Source organism: Tympanuchus pallidicinctus, unplaced genomic scaffold (assembly GCF_026119805.1).
Source record: "Tympanuchus pallidicinctus isolate F22 unplaced genomic scaffold, pur_lepc_1.0 scaffold24, whole genome shotgun sequence".
NCBI classification, from domain to species: Eukaryota; Metazoa; Chordata; class Aves; order Galliformes; family Phasianidae; genus Tympanuchus; species Tympanuchus pallidicinctus.
The window spans coordinates 89,821-114,935 of NW_026294741.1; the positions used below are offsets into that span (position 1 = coordinate 89,821).

Consider the following 25,115-nt stretch of genomic DNA (forward strand, 5'->3'; position numbering starts at 1 on the left):
ATTTTATCATATTCAAGCTAAGAATGTAGGAAAGCATTCCTCTGTTGCTTCCCCTCCCTCCCTCCCAATTTCAGTGAGAACAATGACTTCATCTGCCAATGGAAGTGAGTATTCCCACCAGTGTATCCTTATGCAAAGCATTTTGAGAGGGATTCCGTGTTCCATATCTGGGGGATTCAGATCTGAGCATCTAGTTCCATTTAATAGGTACGTGACAGTATTAAAATCGCTAACAAGATTGCGTGCAGATTCAATTTTCTGGGTATCGTGGATCCTTGTTTTAGTTTATTGGGCTCTCCACCAGTTCAAAGCAAGCGGGCATCTATGTATATCTGCGTAGTGGTATGCATGTGTAGTGTTAGGCATTCTCTACAGTGGAAAACAATAGGTGCCAGAGAAGAAGGTCAGAATGCAGTTTCATTGGTGAATGTCTCAGATAATCGGAAAAATGTGACTGAATGCAAGCTAATGACAGCTGGAAAGTAGTGGGCCCACTCTGGATTTTAAAGCAAATTTATCTGAGCAGAAGAAGAGTTAGTAGTCTGCATGTGTAAATGCGTAAAAGGACAAGATGCCTTTAGGACTTTTTATTCCAGTAGAAATAGACGACTTGAGCTTTATCTAAAACTGCTTCTGATTTATATCACCAAGCTGTTACCATTACACAATGTACTGGCATTTCACAGTGATCTCAAATCACACTCCTCCCCAGCTTAAAACCTGTGAGATTTGTACAGCTGATTGGCAGTTGTTTGTGGTTCCAGATTTGCTTCTGTATGCTGACATTTAATGGAGTGTTATAAATGAGATGTCTAGTTGATCTGAGTCCTTTAATAGGCCAGCGGTTCAGTGCCTTCATAGAGTGATTTGGACAGCAATTAGGTTGAATTGCTTCCAAGATGTCAGTCTTTCATCTTTGTCTATGTGAGAAGCCTTCCATAAATGAAGAAGCCTTGTACAAAACGTTTTGGCTTTAGTTAGTGTTAAGTCTGGACAAGTCACTCCATTCTCCACATTTGTGGTGCCTAGACTCCAGTATGGGGCTCTAAGATGGAAAGCACAAAAGATGTAACCTCAAAAGCAAGAGGAGGAAGATGCAAGGTTGATTTTTGAGCTACCTTTGGAGTACGTTCTACTTTAAAATTAGAAAAGTTCCTAGTGTAAGTTAAGATTGGGTAATTTAAATTATGCTGTCAATTGTGGTAGACATCCCAATACTGCTTAGATATGCCAAAATGACTGTGGTGAGCTAAGTCATAGCACACTTCTCTCCTTCCAGTGAAATATCCATAGCTGTATGCCCTCCTCTAAGGTCTGCACAAGGGCCTAGAAGGACCCAGTGTTCCCAACGCAATTTCACCAAAGGCATTTTCTTATAGACTTTTCTGGCCTGTTAACGCAATCTTTGCTGTAGTGCAACAGTGTTGCTGTGGGAATGAATCCCTGGGGAAAATCTTTACCCGGTTTTTTAATTTACAATAGGACCTAGACAGAGGCCTGCTACTTCTTACCGCAGTGGGTGAAAAGCCGTGCATGACTGTCTTACCAGGAAATGATTTGAAAAATCATGAGGGAAGGAGAGAAAAATGTTTCAACGTTAATACTACTTTTTTTTTTTTTTTTTTTTTGGTACAGTGAATGCCACGTCTGTCACTAAGCCTGTCTCTACTGCAAGCTATGAAGCAAGTAGTGGAAACAAAACTGGTGAAAGGTAAGCATTTACCTTGATGTTTTGTTAGGCCATTGTGTTCTGTATATTCTTGAAGTATCTTGCTGATTTATAGAACAGGTGAGTCCCAGATGCTGTAATTTAAACACATTAAAGTTTGTAAGCCTCCATGAGAGCTTTGTGGAGCAGAGATGAGAAGGAAAGAGGGAAAGAAAACAAAAATCAAAACCAACAATCAACCTTTTGTGGAGCAGTTTAAAGCAGACTTAGTTGTGGATTTCACATTTTTTTAAAACGTGCTACTAGCACTACGCTACTCTGCGGTGGATTTTTGTTAGGGGAAGAGAGATCTCAGGCATTTTGAAAATACTTTTAAAAATAGTCAGATGTGTCAGTTTCTGCTTTGAACTTATATTTTGAAAACCAGCGAATGACTGCCATCAAACATCCATAGTTTGGCTAGACTAGAGTTTGGTTTGTAGATAAACGCATTGCAGGATACAGAAGAGTTCTAGCTGTCTTTTTGGGGGGGGAAAAAAAAAAGGTTACTTTTTTTTAATTAATACAGTCACAGTTCCCTAGTATAGTGTTATGTGGTATGGCAATTACTACAGCCATAACCAGGCAATCCTGGCATGCAAAATATGCATCAAGAAAAGGGAAAGAATAGCCAATTTAAATCTCTTAAGTTGAGCTTTTTCATGCCTTGAAAATCATACAGATTTTGACATAACGTTTCTTCCAAGTTTGTTCCAACATTTGATATACCAAGCACTTTGCAGATCTTGCTGTCAGGAGAATGACCTCCAGATATATCAGAACTTAACAGTAAATTCAGTGTCACACTCTTTGCTTCAGTTTGTGCATCATGGGGAGCACTTTCAAAGCTAAGCCTGGCTTACTTCCTTAATTCTGATGCAGTGGTTTACTGCTCAAATAAACACGAATGAAAATATAATCCTTTATATTAATCATATTTTCAAGTTGCAATCAGTGAAGCAACACCAATGTGCTAAGGATTCTGTGTACTATAACTAAAATTTTCAAAATTACTTCCTGAATTGCTGTTCAAGTTTATTTTTAAAATGTGAATTAAATCTTCTGGGAAACGAACAGTTGGAAGTTAAAGGGATTCAGTACTTCTGTGTCTCCACAACTTTTGCTTTAATTTATGTGTTTTCTTAAAGGTGTTGCTGTTCTTCTACTCTGGGCTGTAAAGCCTTTGTGGCTTGGCTAACTATGTCTCATGCCTAAAAGTACCTCAGAACTTTCTGTACTTGAGTGCTATTGTCTATTAATAGAACTTTAACCTTCACTTAAATTACTTTTGACCCATTCACATACTCTTGAAGTTTCTGTTTTGACAGGCAACCCTGGGAATTTATGCTGACTGCTGGCACTGCAGAGTGCTACTTTTATTTTTTCTTTAACCACATAGTTTTCCTGTAATTCTTTTCTAGTGCAACTGATAGTTACTGTGGTGTGACACCCAAGCCTCACTCCTCTCCTCCTACTGTACATCGTCAAGTTGAAAGAAGGCGAGAACTGGTACGGTCTCAGACGCTTCCACGAACTACAGGAACACAGGCCAGGAAAGCACTTTTTGAGAAATTTGAGCAAGACAGTGGAAAGTATGTCACTCTCTTACATCTCCAGAATGGATTTGTTTATGGGAAACTAATTTGTTGATTGTTGCTAGCAGAGGGCAACTTGGTGGGAAGACTCTTACAGTGTAGAATTTTGAGCTCAGGGGGCTGTAAAGAAACGTACAGATTTGCTGACATTGCAAATTGAGCCCTGGAAATTTACAGGTACCGATTTCTATCTTTGAAGTTGTTTAGCTGAAGAAGCTGATGCCTTTTATTAGGAGTGTTGTGAAAGCTGCCTTCTCTTCTTAAAATAAGAAACTGAGGATCTTTTGTTGTCATTTGTTAAGGAAGAACAACAAGGACTACTCTTTATACATCATGATAAGGGCATGATTTAAACAGAAGAAGACTCAAAATCCTGGCTTCAGTGACAAGAAAATGTTTTTTATTTGTGGAACCGGCATGTTGAAATTTTAGCCATGTGTTTCTCAAATATCATCTGATCAGGGAGTGAATCTGGGCAAGGTTGCATATATGTTGCTGACAAGTAGGTTTAAGTTATTCTAGAATGTAATTTAATCCAGTCTCTGTTAATTTTCCAGAGGAAAAGGACAATCCAGACCTAAACTGAAGAGATCACAGAGTTTTGGGGTTGCCAGCGCTAGCAGCATTAAGCAAATTTTGTTAGACTGGTGTCGCTCAAAAACCATAGGATACAAGGTGAAGACATTAGCACTTCCAGCTCTCTTTTTCAGAAGAACCTACTCAAAAACTGAATGTAAAACATGCTAAACAGTGAGTTAACTTCTCCCGGTGTCACGGTGTTCTGACATCATGTTGCGTGGGCAACACTTCAGGACAGTCATTGCATGAATGAGATTTTTCTATGTCTCTCAAAGCATTGCAGCAGTGTTTGCTCTGGAAGCTGACATTTCCATGGTTACATATGTGGACTTCACTATACGCATGTATTTTTCTTAGATGCAGACTGTGATTTTTGCATTCTCATCACATAAAGTCTGAACAGTATTTTTCCAGTACATAGAACCTGTCTCATTTTGGCTGCACAAAAGACCAAATTATTCTCTTCTGATTTTAGATAAGTGAATTTTTATTAAATATTTGAGAGAGAATCACAACATGTTAGTGAATTAATTTCTGTAAGGCAACATCACAGTAGATAAGAGAATTCAGTTGCTGAGATCTTCAGTAATTTTACCTGGCCTTAAGCCATAATTCCCAAAGCAGTTTCAAGGGGGAAGAGAAAAATTTTCCAGTTTTGTTTGTGGCTTTTTTTTTCCCAGTAATGCATGTTCTTCAGCATTTTGTAAAATGTGCTAAATCACAGTATTTTCCAGCAGAGCTAATGAACGTGACTGTTAGTTGTTAAAGAGGAAAGTTGGATTTCAAATTTTATATGATGCGAAAGCAACACCAGCAGAGAACCAAAACATACTTTGTTTCATTCTGGCAGTTGAAAGTAACAATAAACATTAGTTCTAAGAAGCAGAGTCTGCAGTAGGCCTAACTCTTCCAGTATTTCTACTACTCTGTATAATAAAGAAGCAATGAATTAGGCCTTACTGAGCAGCAAGTAAGCAGGTCTTTATCCAGTATTATTTATCACAAGGTGAACCATTTTTCAATTATAAATACTTCACAGGCATAAGCAATGTCCTCACTGTACGTCGACACTGAGCTGGTACATTGGGCCTGCTCCAGAGCTCACTGAGTTTCACGAGATTCTTCACAGTATTTTACTAGCTTTTGGGATCAGGGACCTTGAGTGTATGTTTGCTTTGTATCTGGGCACGTCAGGCAAGAGGCCCTTTCTTCTCAGAGTACAATTAATGTATTGGACATGCGCAGAGGGGAAGGAAAACCACAAAGCCTGTGCTCTGTTACTCTAGTCAGTGGGAGAACAAGACAGAAAACTACAGTGAGTGAAAGCAACTGCTCTTCCATGTTCTCCAGCACTGCATTAATGTGTGGTTTGTTTTCGTTGTGACAGCACATTGATCTCCAGAACTTCTCCTCAAGCTGGAATGATGGGATGGCATTCTGTGCTCTTGTACATTCTTTCTTTCCTGAAACTTTTGATTATAATAAGCTTGATCCAGCTAACCGCAAGCAGAACTTTGAGCTGGCTTTCACCATGGCTGAGTGAGTATTCCTTAAATCTCTCTGAAGTGCTTGCAATTCCAATCTCATGAAGCTGGACAGCAGTGAAGAGTTTAATCATTCTTTCCGTAGATCCTATATCATTAACTTAAGTGTGTTGTGCTAAAAAATAAAGCTCTGCACGAAGAATGCATAGAACAGCAACTGAAAATCAAATGTGATTTTGCCAGACACAGAGTAGCTGACTGGAGTCCCATGTTCAGAACTATCTTTGAGTGGTACTTCAATTCTGCTTTCTCACTTCTGTGATCCTAGAAGCAACTGCTAGAACATGTGACTGCTGCAGCTTCTGTTAGCAGTAGGTTTTACTCACTGCATTTTACCACAGATGATATTGCTAACAAGACTGCTACTGCACAAAGCCATTAGCTTCAAAGGATCTCTGGAGTCCTTAATTCTGTTGCTTCTCATTGTTCCCTGATGCTGTAAGACTGTACTGTAGTTTTGATCTTACATTTGTATGCATTACTGGCTTTTTCAGTATGTTGTATGAGTGTATGTGCAGTCACTGGATTTCAGTTGTGCTCTACATAGATGTAGAAATTCACAGCTTGCACTTGTCACACTTCAAGGTGCCTTATTAACATCTGCTGTAAATGCTTGCCTTCCAATATTTGGTAGTGTGTATTGATAAGAACTTCATTACAATGGGATGCTGCTTTTAAAAGAAAATAGCCCTGGCAAATATATTTTATAGAGGTTGTTACTGACAGAATATTATTTCTCAGGTCATGTAAATGACTACCTGGAAAGTTCCTAAACCGTACATATTTGCATTCTCTGGGACTTACAAGACAAAACCCAAAGTGTATATAGCCCAGCCCATTAGAAACACAATATAAACAGAACAGATTGCATGACAGAAGTAATTGTTAACAATCTACTGGATGGCTGTGTGTTGGTAAGCGAGACTTGCATACTTTTATCTTGCGTGATCTATGTTTAGCTGTCCGAATAGTTTCCAGAAAAAGAAAGTTGCAACCTGTAGATTAAAGTACATTTTAGATATTTACTGTCTCTGTTGTGATTTTTACATTGCCAGTGGGTGTGCAGTATGACTTCTGCGTCCTTGCATTTCTTAATTGAGCAGTTTGGTTTCTCTGTTAGCTTCTCTGCGGCCAAGGAATGCTGAGTAGAAGCCATGTTTGGCTTCTACTTACACTGATGTTTGCCTAGGTCTGCAAAAGGTTATTAACAGGGAGGAAAGTTGTTCAATTATCAGCCTGCCACTTCATTTATCATGTATCTTTATTTTTGTATGGATTTTAGTATCAATGACAGTTAATCTTTCACATAGGCTATTATTAACAAATTCTACTCGTGCAGAATTACAGGGGTTTGCATCTGTGGAAACTGATGCTCAGACAAACTCAGTTCAGCCTAGTGAATGTATTTGAATACTACATACCTGTAATACAAATAAATGCAAATTACTCCTCAGTCTTCAGAAAGATTTATTCTGCATCTCTTTTATGTATTACTTGGGGAAATAATTATTTTGGTGATAACTAGCATCACAATGTTATGTATTTGATGGTTTATTGATCGGGGCACTGCAGTGCTCTCTCCTGATCAGATGAAGTGGAGACTAACTTTTAATTATGGGCAGAACTGATCTGACTGTGTACTCAACTGCAAAGATAGATCCCTCAGGTTCCCACAGATGCTTCTTTTGCAACAGACTGGTGTGTACCAGTTAAGATGGCATTTCTTCTTTCCCTTTCTGAAAGTAACAGGAACAAAGCTTTGGCTTCATCAGTGTTGTCGGGACCATGTACACCATTATATGCTATGCATGTAATGGAAATAAGGGTGTTGTAATGGAGAGAAATAGAAAGCGCAGTACTAGTGAAAACCCCGTGTCCTATCTCTTTATTGTTCTGTAACATATTCAAAGTCAAGAGGTCTGAATTGCATTATAAAGTGACTTCTTTCCAGTGTTCAAAAAAGATAAATTGTAAGCATGGGAAACTAATTTATAAAGAATAAGGGAGAGGCAGCCAGTGCTATAGTTCATGTAGAACTTATATTTCTAGAAATGTAAAGAATTCTATTGTGTGGTTCTCTGTTTAGGCAAACAAGTGCAGATCTTCAGCATTTCAGTGTAACTGTGCAATTAACATTGCAGTTGCTATACCACAAACATGTCATTTAAATTGGAAAAATTTAGTTGTAGTTACTTTGTCAGCCTTAGCTAAACTTGAGAAAACAGGCTAATGAGTTCACCTTAGAGGAGTAAAAAGCCAACCGCTGTATACTACTTCTATGTTTGATTTTTTTTTTTTTTTTTTAATTATTGGGGGAGAAAGTGTTGTTTGTAGGTTTTTTGTTTGTTTTTGTTTTTTTCATTTTGTTTTTCAAGTAATTAAGAAGTCTTAATGGATTTGTCCATGTCAATCATAAGAAAGGAAACTTGAATTCATAGAGCACAATGCATCCAACTTTTACTCGACAGCCCACTGGGACTGGACATTCAACTTGTAGCTTCTTTGCCAATCCCACTTGCACAAAACATGATTTGAATCTCAGGCATGTTAATATATGCAATGTCTCCAGGAAAATCTGTGACCCTTAAAGGGGAAAGAGCAAGCAAATTAACTTTTGGAATTGAGTTTTGTGTGAGGGTTCATAGAATCACAAAATGGCTTCAGTTGCAAGGAACCTTAAAGATCATCTAGTTCTACCTCCCCCTGCTCTAAGAAGGAATGCCAGACATTAGATCAGTCTGCTTACAGCCCCACCAACCTGATCTTGAATGCCTCCAGGGAATGGAGCATCCACAACTTCTCTGGACAACCTGTTCCTGTGCCTCACCAACCTCTAACTAAAAAATTTCCTCCTAATATCTTACTTAAATCTCTCTTAAGACCATTCTAACTCCTTCTATTACTATTTGCCCATGTAAAATATTTGGGCTTTTTTTTTTATAAGCCCCCTTTAAGTACCAGAAGGTTGCAATGTGGTCTCCTCAGAGCCTTCTCCAGGCTAAACAACCTCAACTCCATCAACTTTTCTTCATAGATGAGGTGCTTTAGCTCTCTGATAATCTTGGTGGCCTCCTCTGGATCCTCTCCAACAGCTCCATATATTTCTTGTGGTGGGAGCCTTAAGCTTGAACATGGTACCTCAGATGGTGCCTCACAAGGGCAGAGTAGAAGGGGACAATTGCCTCCTTTACACTGCTGGCTGCTACTTTTTTTTTGAGGCATTCAGGATGTAGTTGACCTTCTGAGCTGCAAATGCACACTGCAGGCTCATGTTGAGCTTTTCATCCATCAGAACCTCCAAGTCCTTCTCTTCATGGCTGCTCTTAATGAGCTGTTCTCCCAGTCTGTACTCATGTCTGAGATTGTCCCAGAGAAAGTGCAGCACTTTGCATTTGGAATTGTTCAACCTCATTTAGTTCATGTGGGCCCACGTCTCAAGCTTGTCCAGGTCCTTCTGGATGGCATTCTTTCCTTCTGTTGCATCAACTGCCTTGCAGAAGTTGAGGTAGATGACATCAGTTGCTCTTCCCTTGTCCCTATTCTAGCATCTGGCAAATTATTTATGTAATTTGTGAATCACAGTTTTTTACACAAATAAGCATACACAAATTTTCTTACACATCAGTGAGTTAAAATGACACTACAGCATTTTCAGATGGTTACTCTCTGAACTTAAAATATATACAACTCTCAAAATCAAAGTGTGCTTTTACCTCAATTTCAATCTAGCAATAAGTATAAGGAAAAGTCAAGAACTTGAGCATGCACACAAAGAGAGACATTGGGTAAGAAATATCTACAGAAATTACTTCTCCTTAGCTGTGATGGCATCTAAACTGTTCTCTTATTGCCAGAAAAGGTTCTCAATTATTGCTGTTAGCCATAATGTGAGCTCAACAGCTCAAATGCTTACTGTCTTTGTGATTTTTAATCCTAGGCTTGAGCAGATCTTTCTTTTTCTTTACAATGCTCTAGATCTCAGGTTTATGCTCTCCAACATGACGGTCATCTTGGACAGCAATCCAAGTTGCTCATGTAAGGACAGGGGAAAGCAAACAAGAAGAACCTATGGCCACTTTGGCTTTTAATGAGCACATCTGATCTCATGTTTTCCTATTCTTTAGAAGTTTTCTGTTTAATAAGTAGAAAAACTCACAGCTTGCAAACTCATTTTGCCCTGTTTACTAAGTCTTGGGCACAGGAATGAGATTATATTACATGCCACAGAAACATAGGACAGTGAAAAAGGCCATACAAGATTGGGTCAGATCACAGTATAGAGGAAAAGAGGGGAAGAACAAGTATTTTCCATGATCGCTAAAATAACAGACTCCAATATTACCTCAGCCTGACCATTTCACTGTTCCTGATAAATCTCAGGATTTCTTATATCCCTCAGTGATGCTCAACTCAGAGCAGCAAAGAATCTTGGAAATAGTTACAGGCTTTGGCTTTAACTCTTGATTTGCTGAATCTGTTTTATTATCACTACAGGAAAATGGCTCACTGTGATCGTCTGATAGAAGTGGATGACATGATGATGATGGGCCACAAGCCAGATCCCATGTGTGTCTTCACTTATGTCCAATCTCTGTATAATCATCTACGACGCTTTGAGTAAAACCATCACCACCCATCCAGCCAGAATGATCAAGTATATTATGCTAATGGGAAGACTGACATTTTGCAAATAGAACACTGTTAGTTCTTGCAAGCATGTGGACAGTGAAAAGCATTCAATTGTATTTGCTGACTGAAGTGTTGCTGAGCAGTGCCTATGTACTTTTGGTGCTAATAGTAGGTTTAATTTTTAATATTCTTTCAAAGGTTACAGGAAGCTAAATCTCAGCTCCTGTCTCTGTTAGAATTACAGAATGGCTTGGGTTGGAAGGGACCTTAAAGATCATCTAGCTCTAATCCCACCGCTGTGGGCAGGGTTGCCACTCGCTAGATCACGTCGCTCAAAGATTCAGCCACCCTGGCCTTGGATACTTCTGGGAATGGGGCATCCAAAACTTATCTGGGAAATCAGTTCCGGTACCTCGCTGTCTTCATGGTAAATAATTTCTGCCTAATATCTAATCCAAATCTCTACCCTCTTTTGATAGGGTAACTCCTTGTCCTGTTGCTACATTACTGGGCTAGAAACAGTTTTATACGCTGACAAGTAATTCTGCTATGAAGATGTTCCCTCCTAAAAATACAGGTAAAACTCTAGGAGGCAGCTACTTCACTTCCACTTCTTTGCTCAGTATACCACAGAAGTAATAGACAGACAAGAAAAATCCTGTTTAGCAAATTTAGCAATATTACCCCTCCACCATCTCCATCCCACTTCAGTGAACGTGTGCATGCACACATGCGCATGTGAAATAGGCACTATTCTAAGCTCTGGAGAGCAGAGGTCCAGCATGGACAGGAATGAAGCCTTTACAGCTTGTTCAGTCCCCATGTTCTCTCTCTAATGTGGCCAGGCAGTGTTCCAAAAAAAAGTGTGAAATACGTGGGAACTCTAAAATGCCTTGGGCTAGTATCTGGTTTCAATTAAATTAATGTTAAATCAACAGTGTCTCCATCAACTAGAGTGGGTTTGCGTCAGAATTGCTAGACATAAAGTTCATGTTTTATCTTTTCTGATTTTCTGTTTGCTAAATCAACATAGCTTTGTTCTCCCATTGAACACTGTAAACAAAAACACTAAATAAGCTTTTTTTTTTTTTTCTAGGGCTTTTTAATGTATTTCTATTCTAAGAATAGTCTATATAAAGTAAAAACAGCCAGCCACAAGCCCTCAACTCATGCTAGAGAATGGGTTTTTAACCTGCATTTATTTATGCTCTTTGTAGATAGTTACAAAGATGACTTTGGCTCTGTGTTGATGACAGTTTATAATAAAACATATAAAATGTTCTTTAGAATTACTGCTTCTTTATAGAAGGATTTTATTTTATCCTTCCTTTCCAGTGAAGTTTACTTAAGAAACCATGAATGAAGCAACCGCTTTATCAGACAAAGTCTGAAAAGAAAAAAACATGTAAAGGTAGAGTATAAGCTAACTGCTGAAGAGCTGGATCACCAAAAGCTGTCCACAATGTGCCTAGCCTGTTTCTACAACATGCTGGAAACAGCTTGAAAGCATGTTTTAAATGTGCATCTTAGTATGTTTCTGAAAGATATGTGATTAAACTAGTAGTAATCCCAGGCACTGCTCATACAGGTTTAGTGCAAGTGGACAGAGGACAGGCAAGGTGTTTGTAATGTGTCTGCCATTGTCTTTGGTTCCTAACTTTCTTGAATGATCATAGTTCTGATGAATAAATTGTTCCAACAAACGCTCTGTAAACTAGTTGTGTTTTGGAGAAATGATCAAATTAGGCACAATGAGAAATGAGTCTGCAGTAGGTATGTGATGTGCATATTTCCATTCTTATAGCAGAATATTTTTCATTGACTAGCAGAGCCAAGTTCCACTGCAGCTATATTACTGGCAGCAGCAGCTTTATACATTTAATTTGTACACAGTCTCAGGTCATGAATGATTGTCCTGTGTGATTTGAGTGCTGAGGACATGGTTAAGTGCTTGGCCAATTTTGGTCTAGTAGCAAATAATTATAAAAAAGGAAATTCTAGGCATAAGTAGTTTTGCCAATTCATTAAGGGGAATTAAGGCTTTTGCTACAGTTTAGCTTGTTCACATTTACCCAAAAGCTATTTGTGCAGTTTCCAAAATTTCTCCCATTTTAAAGAGACAATCATAAAGGTATCTTGCCAGCTGGGGAGTAGAAGACAGGTTTTAACTCCTGATGGTTTGTATATAAGGACATGATAGATATGGTATTATCGCATAGTTACAGAAAAGTACAGTGCACTAAAATGCATTAGAGAATGCCTGATCTATAATATATAGCCTGGATGAGCTTGTATGATTAAATTTAATAATGTATGTAAAGTATGCCCCTGATGTTTTTTTAGTGTTTCTAGTTAAAAGTAATACAGTGTGTATGAATATGATGGTAAATGTGTTTAACATGAATGACAAAGGAACAATATATTAAGTCAGCATATTGTATTTTACACAGATGGAGTGTCTTGGATTTTTTTTTTTTACAGTTTCTGCACTGTATCCAATATCCAGTACTATCTCAGTTTGTTGGCATCTTTATCCTACTTCTAAAGTCTGGATCAATTTTTTTTTTTAATGTCAGATTTTCAAAATACTCCTAGCAGAGCCATTACCTACTGTTTAGGTGATTATATTTTTCCTTGTTAAAACTTTCAAAACCCTCACACTTTCAGCCTTTAAACACATTTTGTTCTCTTTAGTCAGTGTTGTTGTTTACAAGCCATTTCTGAGCAGTTTTGCCTTAGAACATAGCACTGAAATAAACTACATGCCGGAGGATTAACCTACAAATGCTGTGAGTAATTCTGTTCTTAAAAAGCAATGCAAGTGACTCTCTATCTTATTGTACTAGCCGTATATGAAATTAACAACAAAGACAAAAGGATAGCTGTTAAAGATGCGCACTGAAATCTAAGCAGTGCAAGCATTTTCTTAGGCCGCAGTTCACTGCCACTGTCTATTTGATTTTCACTTTTGAAAAAGTATCTCCATAGGTGACTTTCAAGTAACCAAATCTATTGACCCATCCTGAAGGCACTGCATCTGCTACAGAGAGATATTATTACAGTAAGATTAAAATGGTAGCCCAAGCAAGTCCAAGGGATCTATCCCAAACCTGTCACTGGCAGAGGTTTCCAATTTGTTGAGACTCTACAGCATCTCTGCCTCTAAAAATCCTGGCTTCTAACAAGGACTTGTAGACATAAATGGTGAATGCCATTAAATCAGTACTCATAAGACAAATAATGATAGAAGTGGAGGAAATATTCTATGAATATAGAAGATTCTTGTTTTATTGAGCAAAGCAGCAAGAAAGTTCTGATTAGCCTACACATTCTAGACTGAGGGAGGAAATACAGGTCAAATTCCAGTTCCACTTTATCTGCATTCTGATTTTGATGCTCTCCAATGGAGCACTGTCACGAGTGCTGACTGTAGTAGCAGTACCAAATACACTGCTGGGATCATCACCTGATCAAGCATGGATGGAAGTAGGGAAGAGATTGGGACAGGGCCCTAGGAAAGAATATTCCATGAACTTCAGCTTTTTAGGGAAAAAAAAAAAAAAAACACATTCACTTTTAGAACTATTCCTCACCTCTGGTTTGTTAGTGTTAAAGCAGTTTTTGCCAATGATGAAACATTAAGAATGCTTTTATGGAGGGAAATCGAACACTCAAGCTAAAGGCTTAGCTGGTTTTTAAAAGTATACTTAAGCTGCCATTCCAACTGCTGATTTTGTCTCAATATACACAGTTAAAGAAGTTATCACAGAACAATCCAGTGGCCTGGTTTGAACCTTATGAACAGGAACTGTCAGGCCCCATTATATTCTACGTAAACCTATAGAAGATTATGTCATTTCAAATTTGTTCATGATTCAAAAAAAGCTTAAAAAGGACAAAAATCAGGCTGCATCCTGTAATTCCATCAAAGAAAGTGCCTTCTTATGTCCACGAACACGTTACATAGAGGCAGTAATACATAATAGATTTGTTATAAAAAATCATACAAAAGTCATACAAATCATACATGATTCACCATGACAGAGAACTACTGCTGTCATCACAGTCTTATTCCCATTTCTAAAGCAAACAGTGGTGACGGGGTGATACTTTGATATTGTGAAGCAAGTGTAGTACTTTGCCTTTGGCAAGGGAATAGGCTACAGTAATCAAGATAATATTAAACAATAATACTTTTCACGTAATAATACAGATTTACAATACTAAACAGTGTTTGTGGTAAGAGTCAAAATGCATGTTTGAAGTAGAACACACAAACTCATCATGCAACTCTGTAGCCGAATACCACATTCATTCATCTTTCCTCTCATTCCTGTAAGTTAGTTTCAGCTAATAATCAGCTGCAGTCTCATGCTTTATCCTAATGCCAGTAAAATGTGAAAAAGCAAAAAACCCCCACCCTACAGTAATCTTTAACATGCGTGGGTCAATGAATAAGAACCATGCAGGAAGCATTTATTGTTACTGATAATAAGTTCATATAATGTTATAAAATTCATCCCATAAATCTGGGCTTTTTAATCATAACTACTAGACAGCTCAGTTTACCTGACATCACATTTTGGATTATATGTATTATATACATCAAGACACTGTGATCTTGGATGGTTAACTTTACACAGTGACCTGCAAGGCAATGTACAGACTTCAGTCAAACTTTTTCTCATCAGATTTGTAAAATGTTAGCACAGTAAACACAGAGTTTGATCTTTCAACTGCATTGGAATTGGTTTTGACTTACGTCCATTTCTACTGATTGTGCTGTTAAATTTATTTGCAACTGCTTTTTTTTCCTGTTGTTGTTGTTGGTTTGTATTTACACGCGTGGGAATTTGGATATAGTTTTCAGTATACCCAGCAGCGTCATCTACACAGTTCACAGTGGAAAGCTTTGTACATCAGGAAATACCCAGACAGCAGCTGCTGTGCCGCACCACCTTTCTGAGAGGATGATGGTAAAGAGAGCAGGTGGTGCTGGAGCATTTAATATAAATTGCAACAAACATTAAAATACGCCTTTGTGAATTTAGAGCTGGAAATGTGTATGTTTTTGTTAGCATAATGTCAGTGTCAAGATGGTCGTACATGACATCACAAGCACCACCTGGGCGTCAGTTCCGCCGTTTCTCTGGTGCCGCGGTTTCCGGGGTGCCCGGTTTCCGGGAAATCCCGTGACCTCGCGCCCGTTCCGCGCCCTTCCCGCAGCGAGAGACTGGCAAGTACCGGGGAACGAGCGCGGCCGGTGAGCCATAGAGCCGCGCGAAAAGCCAGAGGCCACCAAAACACGAACTGCGGCCGCAGCAGCGCACGCATACAAGCCTGAAACCGCGACCGTTGGTAAGAAGCGCGTTGGGGGGCGGGCCAGGCTGTGGAGACAAACCGATTGGCTACGGCAAGTCAAGTGGCGCCTGCGATTGGCTGGCGGATGTTTGGGTGAGTGGAGGCGTTGCGCTCCCAGCGGGTGGGGTCGGTTTGTGCGGAGCGGGCAGGGGCGGCGGGCAGGGGCGAGCTTGGTGTTCTCCTTTGAGGAGTGATGGGGCTATTCCGGAATTAACAAACCACTCTAATTTCTTTATAAATTATCGCAGAATTGATTTTACCGATCGTTTGATGAACAGCACGCTCAGGAAATCTACTATGACTTAAGCCCTGAAAACCACCTGAGGTAAAATTTTCTTCTGTTTTAGAATTTGTATTAAGGGACAAGTTGTACATGGAGTGTTAATTTAGACTTTAACTTTAGCATCTAATGTAGTGTTTTTCTGTCTCCTCCATTACTTCTCTCAGGCTCCTAGTCTTTTGTCCCAGGTAGGTCAAGAACACAGTTCCCATGAAAATGGAGTAGAGAAAGAATACTGCTTAAAAAATATTGTAAAACTGAAACTTCAGATAGGTGCACAGCACACCTTTCATTTGATTTCAGATTTTTAAAATGCATTTCTGCAATATATCCATTAAAAATTACTGTGGAAACCATTTCAATTAACATACAATAAGTTTTTATTTCTAGACAGACCTTATCTGTCAGAGAGTGAAAGGAAGTACTCCTGTACTTCCACCTGATAGAGCAAAAGCTGGTTGGTTTGCTAGAAGCCATGTTGCATAGCAACCACTTTGTTGATCTCCCGTGTCGTTCAGAGCCCCCTCCTGGAATATTTGTCTCACATTTAAAAATGCACTGTGGTGCTGCTCTGAAGATAGAGATGCAGATAGAGACTCCCAACAGTTGGGAGCAAATCCCACAGTGAAGGGAAACAGAAGATGGGGCTTTTAGCTGGGGTCTGACCTTAGGAATAAGCAGTGTGAAGCAGTATCAGTTAAGGGGAGAAAGAGATGTTTTAAGGATGCCTGTGCTAGAGCAGGGACAAACTGTGTGTTGCAGAGGAACTGCTGTGTTTATCTGTAGAGAGAAGTTATTTCAGAAACACTGGAGAAACACAGTGCTCTAAAAGAAAAACTGATATTGAACCAAAATGCTATGACTGTGTTTTGGGGACACTGGTTTTAACTGCCTTAGAAGTGTCCCTTTGTTCTTTGTTCTTGTTTAGCCCTCCCTAGACTTCTCAATTTACTTTTATCTGGTGTACTTTCTCCTTCAGTTTTCCAGGTCTTGTTGTCTCATATTTTTCCAGTGACTGTGCTGCTGCTGCTGGTGTTTTTCTTTACAGTCTACCACAACTTGCAGGACACTCTTAAACTCTTACATTTGTTAACTTTTTTTTTTTTTTTTTTCCTCCAATTTGCTATGATTGTTTTTCTCTTCTTCTAACTTCCATTTCCAAATTCTCGTTTCTTCATGCTTTTTTGAAGGTTAAAGGGACAAGAATTTTTTTTACCTTCCTGGACCCATCCTTATATATTTTTGCTTCTGCAGCCAAATATAATCCTTTTCCTGTTTTCAGGCTCCACATTCCAAAAATTCACCTGTGTTACATGCAGAACCTTTCAAAAACCAATGGCCAGAATGCTACAAGCTCCACCCAAGTTGCATTCTTCAGAATGGCACGTTGCAAACAAGATGCAGTGTGCCAGTACAGAGTCTCAGAAATCCAGTTCAGAGCGCTTAGTAGCTGAGAGTCGAAGACTGGTGGATGAAATAGAAAAGACAACTCAGAAAACCCAAAGCAGTGTCAACAAGAAAATAGGTAATCCCATGTATACTTTTCAAGTGTCATTTGAGCTAGGTGTTTAAGAGGGACTTAGAAAATTACATGATTGTGAGTAAGAATATATGTCAAGGGCATGTTATCTGATCTCGTGGAGAAGTCAAGATATCATCCAAAAATATTTTCAAGTGGATTCTTTATTTTGTTTGAAATTATGTCTCCATACATCAGGTCCAGCATGAAATTCACACAATAATGAAGTCATTCTATTTCTAGCCATATCTAAGATACGACCAACAATGCTCTGGCTTTTATTAACAGTTGTTTGAAATTTTCATTCTGCAGAACAGAGACTGGAAGAAATAAAGTTCTGGAAGCAAGAATTAGATAACAAACTTGAACAACTTGTTAATGAGACAGAGGTACTGTTTACTTTCAAGATCAGGCTGGAGAAAGCCTTGGAGAGCTGCAGAGAGCCACTTGTAATTTCCCAGAAGTGTCTCCTGAACAGGTGAGATTAAGAGGAAAAACATTCACGCAGAGAAGAAAATCTATGTAACAGACCTTTAACAAATACAACAGTGGCAAACTAAGGGCCTGCTTGTGCAGCAGAATCACTGTCTGGTTTGTGTTATAACGTTAGAGGCAAGGAGAAGCTGTGGATACAGAATGCTGGGCTTCACCACTGTCTGTTAGCTATAGGCGTTTTAGTAATGTGACTGATGCTTTTCTCTTTCTATTTAGGCAGAGACGAGCTGGGACTGACTTGGTGCATGATGAAGTGGAACAGGAATTGGTCAAGGAAGCTGGAGTTCTGCAGGGGGTTATTGCTTTGCTTGAACGTACATTAGAACAAACGAATGAGCAAATCAGGTGCAGAGACAAAGAGCATAACAAACATGGGTTAGCTGAAAAGCAGGGCTGTCATAATCTTGAGAAGTTATGTCAGGCTGAATGCGGGGCCAAGATTACCTTCAGCGCTACACAGTTATAGAAGTCCTGTTCTAATCCATAACATTTGATAATTAATTGTAAGAAGTTCTGTTAGAACTGAAAGTACTGCCACATGATCTACAACCTTCTCAGCCAATCCTGTGGCTTTAATTCCAATTGAAATTATACCACTGATTTATACGGAATTTGAACCATGCTCTAGGTCTTGGGACGTTGCAAATAACAGTTTGTGAATGAGGAATTTTGAGCAGCATTTGCATTGCCTGGTGTACCATTTCTCACATGCATATTAGGGAGATCTATAAGAGCTTAGACTTTGGCTTAGAGTGCGATCATTTCTTCCTCTAGACTAAACCGTTCCACAAAATACAACCTGGAAATGGATGTGAAAGACAAGTTCACAGCTTTGATGATTGACAATTACTGTGCTAGCTTGACAAACAACACTCCTGATGTCAGATACACTGATAAAACAGTGGAAATAGAAGGAAAGTAAGTGGTTATTTAACTTGATGGATATACGTTAATTATATCAATTATAGGATGAACTACTGCAGCAGCAGCAAAATTAAAGTAGCTGTGTGTAAGACAATTCATCATTGTTCTGTTGTACTTGTGTAATTTTTTTTATACTTCTGTCCATCATTTTAGTATCTGTGTAATACATTGTTGGAATAAGCCACAATAATCATATTTCCAGTGAATTGCTGTTCACCAGAAGTTTTTGAGTCTCACAGATAGCTATAGTAAATTCTCACATGGGTTAAACCCAGAATAGATTCCTCTAACTTCCTCTCCTCTCTCAGGGTGTCCAAGCAGGTCAAATGCTGGACTGAGGCAGATGAGGTATGTGAGGTTAATTCATCTGTCCAGTGTGCAGATGTTGTGTGAATTAGTGGTTTCGATGAAGAAATACCTACCACAAAAGAACAGACTGGCAAGAAGAAACAGGCTAAGTAGCGAGCTGACTTGCTTGGAATACAAGGGACTGCCAGCTCTTCCCACTAGCCCATGTTAGTTGGGGTTGTTTACGGGTTGTTTAACTCAGACCATACCCAGAACAGCGTTCGCTGCTATGTACGAGTAATGATTATTGAAATGAAACAAAGAAATCTCTGAGGGACTTCCCAGAGACCTGCCTACCAGCCACTAGTGCACAGACAGTACTCTCCCCTTCTGAGGATGGGCTTCCCAACTATTGCTGGAAGTGACTATGTAAGCATGTAGGGGTGTCCTGTGTGCACAATTAACGTGTGCATAGTAAGTTGGTGTTAATAATACTAGCTGAATTGTATTACTTGTAATACCTTCATTGATGAAAGATGTTCCAAGAAATACTGGTTATTATATGTGTCTGCCTATTTGTCCATATCTTTCCTTCCTATCTGTCCATATCTTTTCTCCCTTTTCCTGCTATAAGTCAGTCTCTTATCAGGAAAGGAAAATAATAACAAAGTTGTTTTGAGATTGTAGCAAAATGATTTTTTTTTTTTCCTTTTACACTCGTGCTTGGTTTGTGGAGTAATTATAGATTTATGAAATAGTGGATGCTGCCAGCTGATGACCTTTTATTTTGAATCTCTTTCAGTTTTGTTAGCCCTGAAGACTGGATATATTTCTCAAACATAAATGTTGAAAAGGCTGACAAGCAGAGAAACAATTCAGTGGCACTAAGGGTGCTGATTGACAGCATCCTCTCCCAGGCAGTGAATGACATGTGCAAGCAATATGAGATAGTGAATATCGCATTTAGAAATAGAGTGGAGGAAGTCAGAGGTGCCAAGCACAAGCTGGAGACACTCCTTGCAGTGGTAAGTTGTAGGAGATCATCAGTGAAAAGATGTAAACAGTAAGCTTTGGTTATCAACCAGTTGGCTCAGTCCAGTATATTGAGGTGTCTTGAGCTACTGTGGTTAAGAATTTTACCTTTGCAATACTGGCAACAGCTGCAACACAAGCTTGCCTCAGTTTCCTTTAACAGTCATCTTCGATTTCATTTACTTATCCAAATGTGCACTGCTATAAAGGTGTATTCCTCAAATCAGTCAATTGATTGAAGTATTCTAGTAGATTTCACTGAAGCCAGGACTTCCCTTGTGATTTTTAGATACATGGGGCTGCTAAGGGTTTTTTGCGATTGTGCTGTAAGAGTTTAATGGCTTATAAAATCAGGGCCAGTGTGATTGAAGTTCAATGTATGAAAACTGTGCTTGAGTTCTAAAAGTTAACCACTGAACTTAAAGTGATGTTGGCCCCTCTCCAGTCATAATCCTGGACAACCTTTGTGAAAATCTGTTGATAAAATAACACCTTAACATAATGAGTGTTACTGTAATTACTGTTACTACAGCTATTAAACAAGATGTTGAGGATTTTGCTGATTGTAGGAGAAAGTGTGCTGTGCTTTCTTCTGTTGGATTTGTTAAGGTGATGAAGGAGGCTGCCTCGCAGGAGATGAACATTGTAGCTTTAAAGAAAGCAATTGCTGATAAAGAAGGACCTGTTAAAGTGGCTCAAACCCGCTTGGAGGCAAGAAATCATCGCCCTGGAGTGGAATTATGTTATGACACAGTGCAATATAGGTTGACCGGTGAAATTCAAGAGATTACAAACAACATTCAAAGGCAAGTGGGAATGACGAAAGAGTGGGGAAATCTGTGGTACAGATTATTTGGTTAAATAAATAGTCCAAGTAACATTGGGTTCCAGCTATTCTCCATGAAATTTTGAGACATGCTTTTTCCTTAAGGGTAGCACACTTTAAAGCATACTGCATGGATATTGTCTGATTGTGAATCCCCGTCCTTGTTTTTTCACTTCGAATTACTTTTGTGTATGACAAAATATCGATGTATTCTCAACTAACTTCTGGCTGTATTTTCCCTGTTAGGTTAAAGGACACACTGGCACTGGCTGAAACAGAGCTGAAAGGTCTGAGACGTCGGCAGCTTTCCCTGGAGGAGGAGATCCAGATCAAGGCAGATACATTATACATTGATGAAGTGCTCTGCAAGCCAATGAGAGAGTCTGTTTGCATTAACAACTTTTAAAGCCATATTACTGGACAGTTCATGCTGAGATTTTTATTGACAAACTCCAAATTTATTGATTTGAATTAATGCTGTCCTCATTCTAGATGTGTGAGGCAATTAAAACAGACAGTACTTACAGCTAGGACTGTGCTCTTGAATGTCTGATGAAATCTCCCACTGGGCAGTAAAGTTCCAGAATAAGAGGGAATGTGGGAATGTGCTTTCCATGTTATCTCAGGTACAAGCAATGATATTTTTTGCCATTGAGAGGTGTAGAAGTTGTGGAAGCTAGAGCAGTTCTCTCACAAGACACTGGTAAGCTGGTCAAGTGGGAGTGTTGACTGCCAGGATTAGCTGCGGTATGTTTTTTTTCTTCTTAACATCTGCTGTTAAGAACTGGGCAGAGAGTGTGTTATTAAACTCAACAGGAACTAGGGAATGATGATGCGGTGGAATGGAGTACCTGACTGCATCTGAATCAAGATGAAGCCAAGGCTGATTTTGGGCTAATCGTTTCCTTACTCCATGTCTCAGTTTTCCTATTTGTAAAATGGGAACAAACAGATGGCCTCACTGGTAAGCTATTTGAAACTCTACAAGGGGAAGTGTTGAATGAAGAAGAGGGTCTTATTCTTACTAGAGGTGCCAACGAAGGCTGAGGAAAAAGCTCACTGCTGCTTCTGGTTCTGGTGAGGGAAAACAAAAAAACGGCAAGAATAAGTGATACTGGAGATATAAGAGGCTGGTTGCCAAGTCCAACACTTTAATCCAGGGCATAGTAAAATTGTCCTTTGCATACGATGGTATCTCCCTTTCAGAGGGATGCTGACAAGATTCAGTTCTCCTATTAATGCCCTCCAAAGGATTTGTTCATCATTTGCAGATGTAACTCCTTGTGGCTTTACTCCAGTGGATAGGTGATGACAAAATAGTTAAGCTCTGAGTCAATCAGATTTTTAAATTTCTTGTAAATATTGTGCAACAGCTGCTTCTCTTCACTGGTCTCCCGTCGGGATGTGTAAATCCTGACCTGTGAGCATGAATGGTGGTCATGTCTCTCAGATATGTGCAGCAGTCTCAGCCCATTAAAGCTTGTGGCAAAAGTAAGCCTTTGTTGCTACTGAAGAATATGGAGAAGCCAAATTCTTAGAATAAAATCCTAAAATTTACTTACAGTTTTCACTCTGAACTGAGTGAAAATTACGACTCATCTTCTGCCAAAGAATTTTTGGGAAGAGGAAAGTTCCTTTTACCCTCAAGATTGACACATTCTTGGAATATGCATGGCTCTGGATCTAATACATTTACAATTCAGCAAGCAAAATAGTATGACAGTATGGTTTACACCAGCTGCATTTGTGGAGTGGCCACATACAATACAACATCCCTTTTTGGCGAGATGTGTTTATATCTTTTGTTTAATGAGATTCAACTGTCATGCTTCAATTTAAGCATAGATATGAGTACGAGGACTGAGTGGAACAGACAATCCCTAGCTTAATATAGGAGGTGACAGAGGGAACCCATGGACTAGCATAGATTTGTGGAATGGTTGGTGCTGGTAATTAAATTTACATAGTATTCTGTAATATTCCTACTTATGGATTAGTAGGTTGGAAAGACCCATTTCTAAGTGGTTCTCAGGATTCTTAAAATGCTAAAACATTATATAGGGAAGGTAGTTATGCTAACATTTCCTTCTCCAACCTTACTGCGGGATTATAGGGACCTCAGCATTTCTCTGGATATGGAAGAGAGGAAGGTAGATAATGGGAGTTTTGAAGCATCGAGTCTTACCTTTATTGTAGTCAAAAAGCATTTCCTTTCTGCACGATTCTGTAGCAACCTCTCCACAAAAGTAACACTAAGAAATGCCCAGACTTTCAGAAAAAACAATCTCCTGCATGATAAGATAAGCTGTAGCAGCTCATCATCCAGCAGCTCATTGTCATTGTTTACTTCAAGGGTTAATTTCTTCAAAAAGAAAGAACGCAGTCAGTTCTATGAAACAAGGCTTGCACTAGCTAAACTTCAAAGTGTTTCCCAATTTTACCAACAGAAGTGATTGACAGCAGATCAGCTGTGTATCTTGACATTAGCAGAGAACCTTTTTTTTTGTTACGACAAAAATATATGCAGTGGTAATTTCCATTCTCCCGTAACGATGAGCTTCCCATGTACGTTATATACCATCCTAAGAGACAGACAACTTCCAGTGGGTGCTATACCCACAACTCATGCCATGGTACTATTTTGCATACCAGAAGTAATTCAAGATTAAAAGTACATCAAAAAACAATTTCTAGAAAGCTTTACTGATCTGTGGTGTCTATTGCAAACTGCAATGCATTAGGCCTTAGAGAAATCTGTCAGTAACCATCAGTTATGAGGCCACGTGCTTCTCTCAGGCACACACAAACTTGATGCTCATTTATATGGGTCAGGTGTTGAATACCTTTCATGATACATCCTTGGTGATACCAAAATGCTTTGACTGAAAAGCTTTCCTACAAAAATAACGCTTTCCTGCCTGAAGGTTCCTTTTGCTCACAGCTGGCTTTACAACCACCAGTATTTTTTGAGTGTTTTAGCATCTTGTGCTAAACACTTTCATCATGCTAAAACATGCTTGGCAACCTGACATAAGTGACATTTGTGAAGAACAGCATAACGGACATTGTAACAAGAACAATCACTTGAAAGGGACTGTATAGCTGGTACACTGGAATGGCTAACTCCTAGGGTTATGTAGAATGCCTATAAAATTACTTTGCTTAGCTTTGTGCAGCGAGTTGTCGTGACTGCTTGCCTTACCTGCAGCGCATGCCAGTAGGCTGGGAGGATGTTGGTGAGAGTAGGTCTCATCATCCAGTCTGGGTTTCTGAAATAGCAGCTCCGTAAACTGATGCTCCTAACTGGTATCTCCACTAGCAGGATCCTGGCTAGATGGTCATGTTTCATGACTCTTTCAAAGTAGAAGTTCACATTCAATTTTGAGGCTCTTTTGGCCAAGTTGGCCCATGACATTCCCTGGACCACTTGCCCATGGGGGTCATGGATATGACATTTGATATTCAAGGTGCACAGGGAATGAGCACTGTTCTTACAGAGATTGTCCAGCAGTTCATCAGAAACACAGTTATAATTGAAAGTCAGGATAACCAGGCTGTGGAACTTGGACACAGTATGGTGGAACAAGGTGCTGCTGTAGACAGGAAGATGGAGACTGAAGAAATCCTCAATGTTTATTTCGGATATAAAGCTTTTATTAGTCAGGTAGCTCAGAGAATTCAGAAGCTCACAGCCTTCTTCCAAGGTTACTCTTGCTCCTTTTAAGTTGAGATAATTAAGCTGTTTGCTCATTCTTTTCAGAAAGGTACCTAAGTTCTTGATAAACTGAGCCCTGACTATGTTTTTCCAGACCAAGCGATCTAATTCCAGGTGCTTGATGCTCAAGGATATCAGGCGACAGTTACATTTACCCAACTGTGAGAAAAGGCTTCTCATAGACACTTGAAATTTTCGGGTAAAGACAGTACTGTTAGGATGCAATAGCTTGATTTTGAGGTGTTCCAAATACTTGCCAAATTTCTTGACGTACCATAGTGCAGTTTCATATTCAAATGCATGTGCCCTTGATGGTTGGCCATTGAATGTGATGGTTCTGGTTCTCCAGAGGGATCCTGAGTACATGGCTTGATTCCATTTTTTACAGACCAATGCAGCTTGAGATCTGTCCTTGTCATCTAACCAATAGAAGACATGCCTCAGACAGACATCAGGTAAATTAGCCCAGGAGCTCTGCTTAAGGTCACTGTCATCCTCCATTGAGGAAACACTTCTTGACAACTCTTCTGAGTGCAGAACAAAACCTAGATGAATCAGTTTGCTAGCTAAATGGCTTGTAATCCCCACAGGATATGCCTGTAAAGCAAATAGCTAAAGGT

At 39.3% G+C, this 25,115-nt stretch overlaps 3 protein-coding genes across 8 annotated transcripts in view; 2 read left to right on the top strand and 1 right to left on the bottom strand.

Moving 5' to 3' along the window:
* SMTNL2 (smoothelin like 2) overlaps positions 1-12,840 on the top strand; it is a 33,115-nt gene extending 20,275 nt beyond the window's left edge. Inside the window, exons 7-13 of one of the 5 annotated variants that reach the window (XR_008208136.1) lie at positions 1,636-1,711; positions 3,130-3,300; positions 3,861-3,978; positions 5,270-5,421; positions 9,921-10,223; positions 10,535-10,632; positions 11,391-12,840. Coding sequence is in view for 2 of the 5 variants with exons in the window: in XM_052689122.1 (XP_052545082.1) it covers positions 1,636-1,711; positions 3,130-3,300; positions 3,861-3,978; positions 5,270-5,421; positions 9,921-10,047 (644 nt within the window). In the remaining 3 variants the exon portion in view is untranslated. Of the gene's footprint in view, positions 1-1,635; positions 1,712-3,129; positions 3,301-3,860; positions 3,979-5,269; positions 5,422-9,920 lie in introns of all 5 variants that reach the window. The other 4 variants (XR_008208134.1, XR_008208135.1, XM_052689122.1 and 1 more) reach the window with 4 other exon arrangements.
* A 2,359-nt stretch (positions 12,841-15,199) lies between these two features.
* On the top strand, positions 15,200-21,313 carry TEKT1 (tektin 1). 2 transcript variants are annotated; one of them, XM_052689127.1, is made up of 9 exons: positions 15,200-15,509; positions 15,665-15,741; positions 16,979-17,221; positions 17,528-17,693; positions 17,927-18,055; positions 18,485-18,628; positions 19,725-19,947; positions 20,564-20,760; positions 21,027-21,313. In XM_052689127.1, the coding sequence occupies exons 3-9, from the start codon at positions 17,032-17,034 to the stop codon at positions 21,184-21,186; spliced, it is 1,209 nt and encodes a 402-aa protein (XP_052545087.1). In that variant the 5' UTR covers positions 15,200-15,509; positions 15,665-15,741; positions 16,979-17,031; the 3' UTR covers positions 21,187-21,313. The 2 variants fall into 2 exon arrangements, with proteins under 2 accessions (XP_052545087.1, XP_052545086.1); XM_052689126.1 differs by lacking the exon at positions 15,200-15,509 and having other exon boundaries at positions 15,524-15,741.
* A 601-nt stretch (positions 21,314-21,914) lies between these two features.
* FBXO39 (F-box protein 39) lies at positions 21,915-24,997 on the bottom strand. The gene is made up of 3 exons (XM_052689125.1): positions 23,983-24,997; positions 22,966-23,142; positions 21,915-22,198 (listed from the first exon to the last, which is right to left on the bottom strand). Exons 1-3 carry the CDS (start codon positions 24,994-24,996, stop codon positions 22,070-22,072), a joined length of 1,320 nt encoding a protein of 439 aa, XP_052545085.1. The 5' UTR covers position 24,997; the 3' UTR covers positions 21,915-22,069.
* Positions 24,998-25,115: the final 118 nt, after the last annotated feature.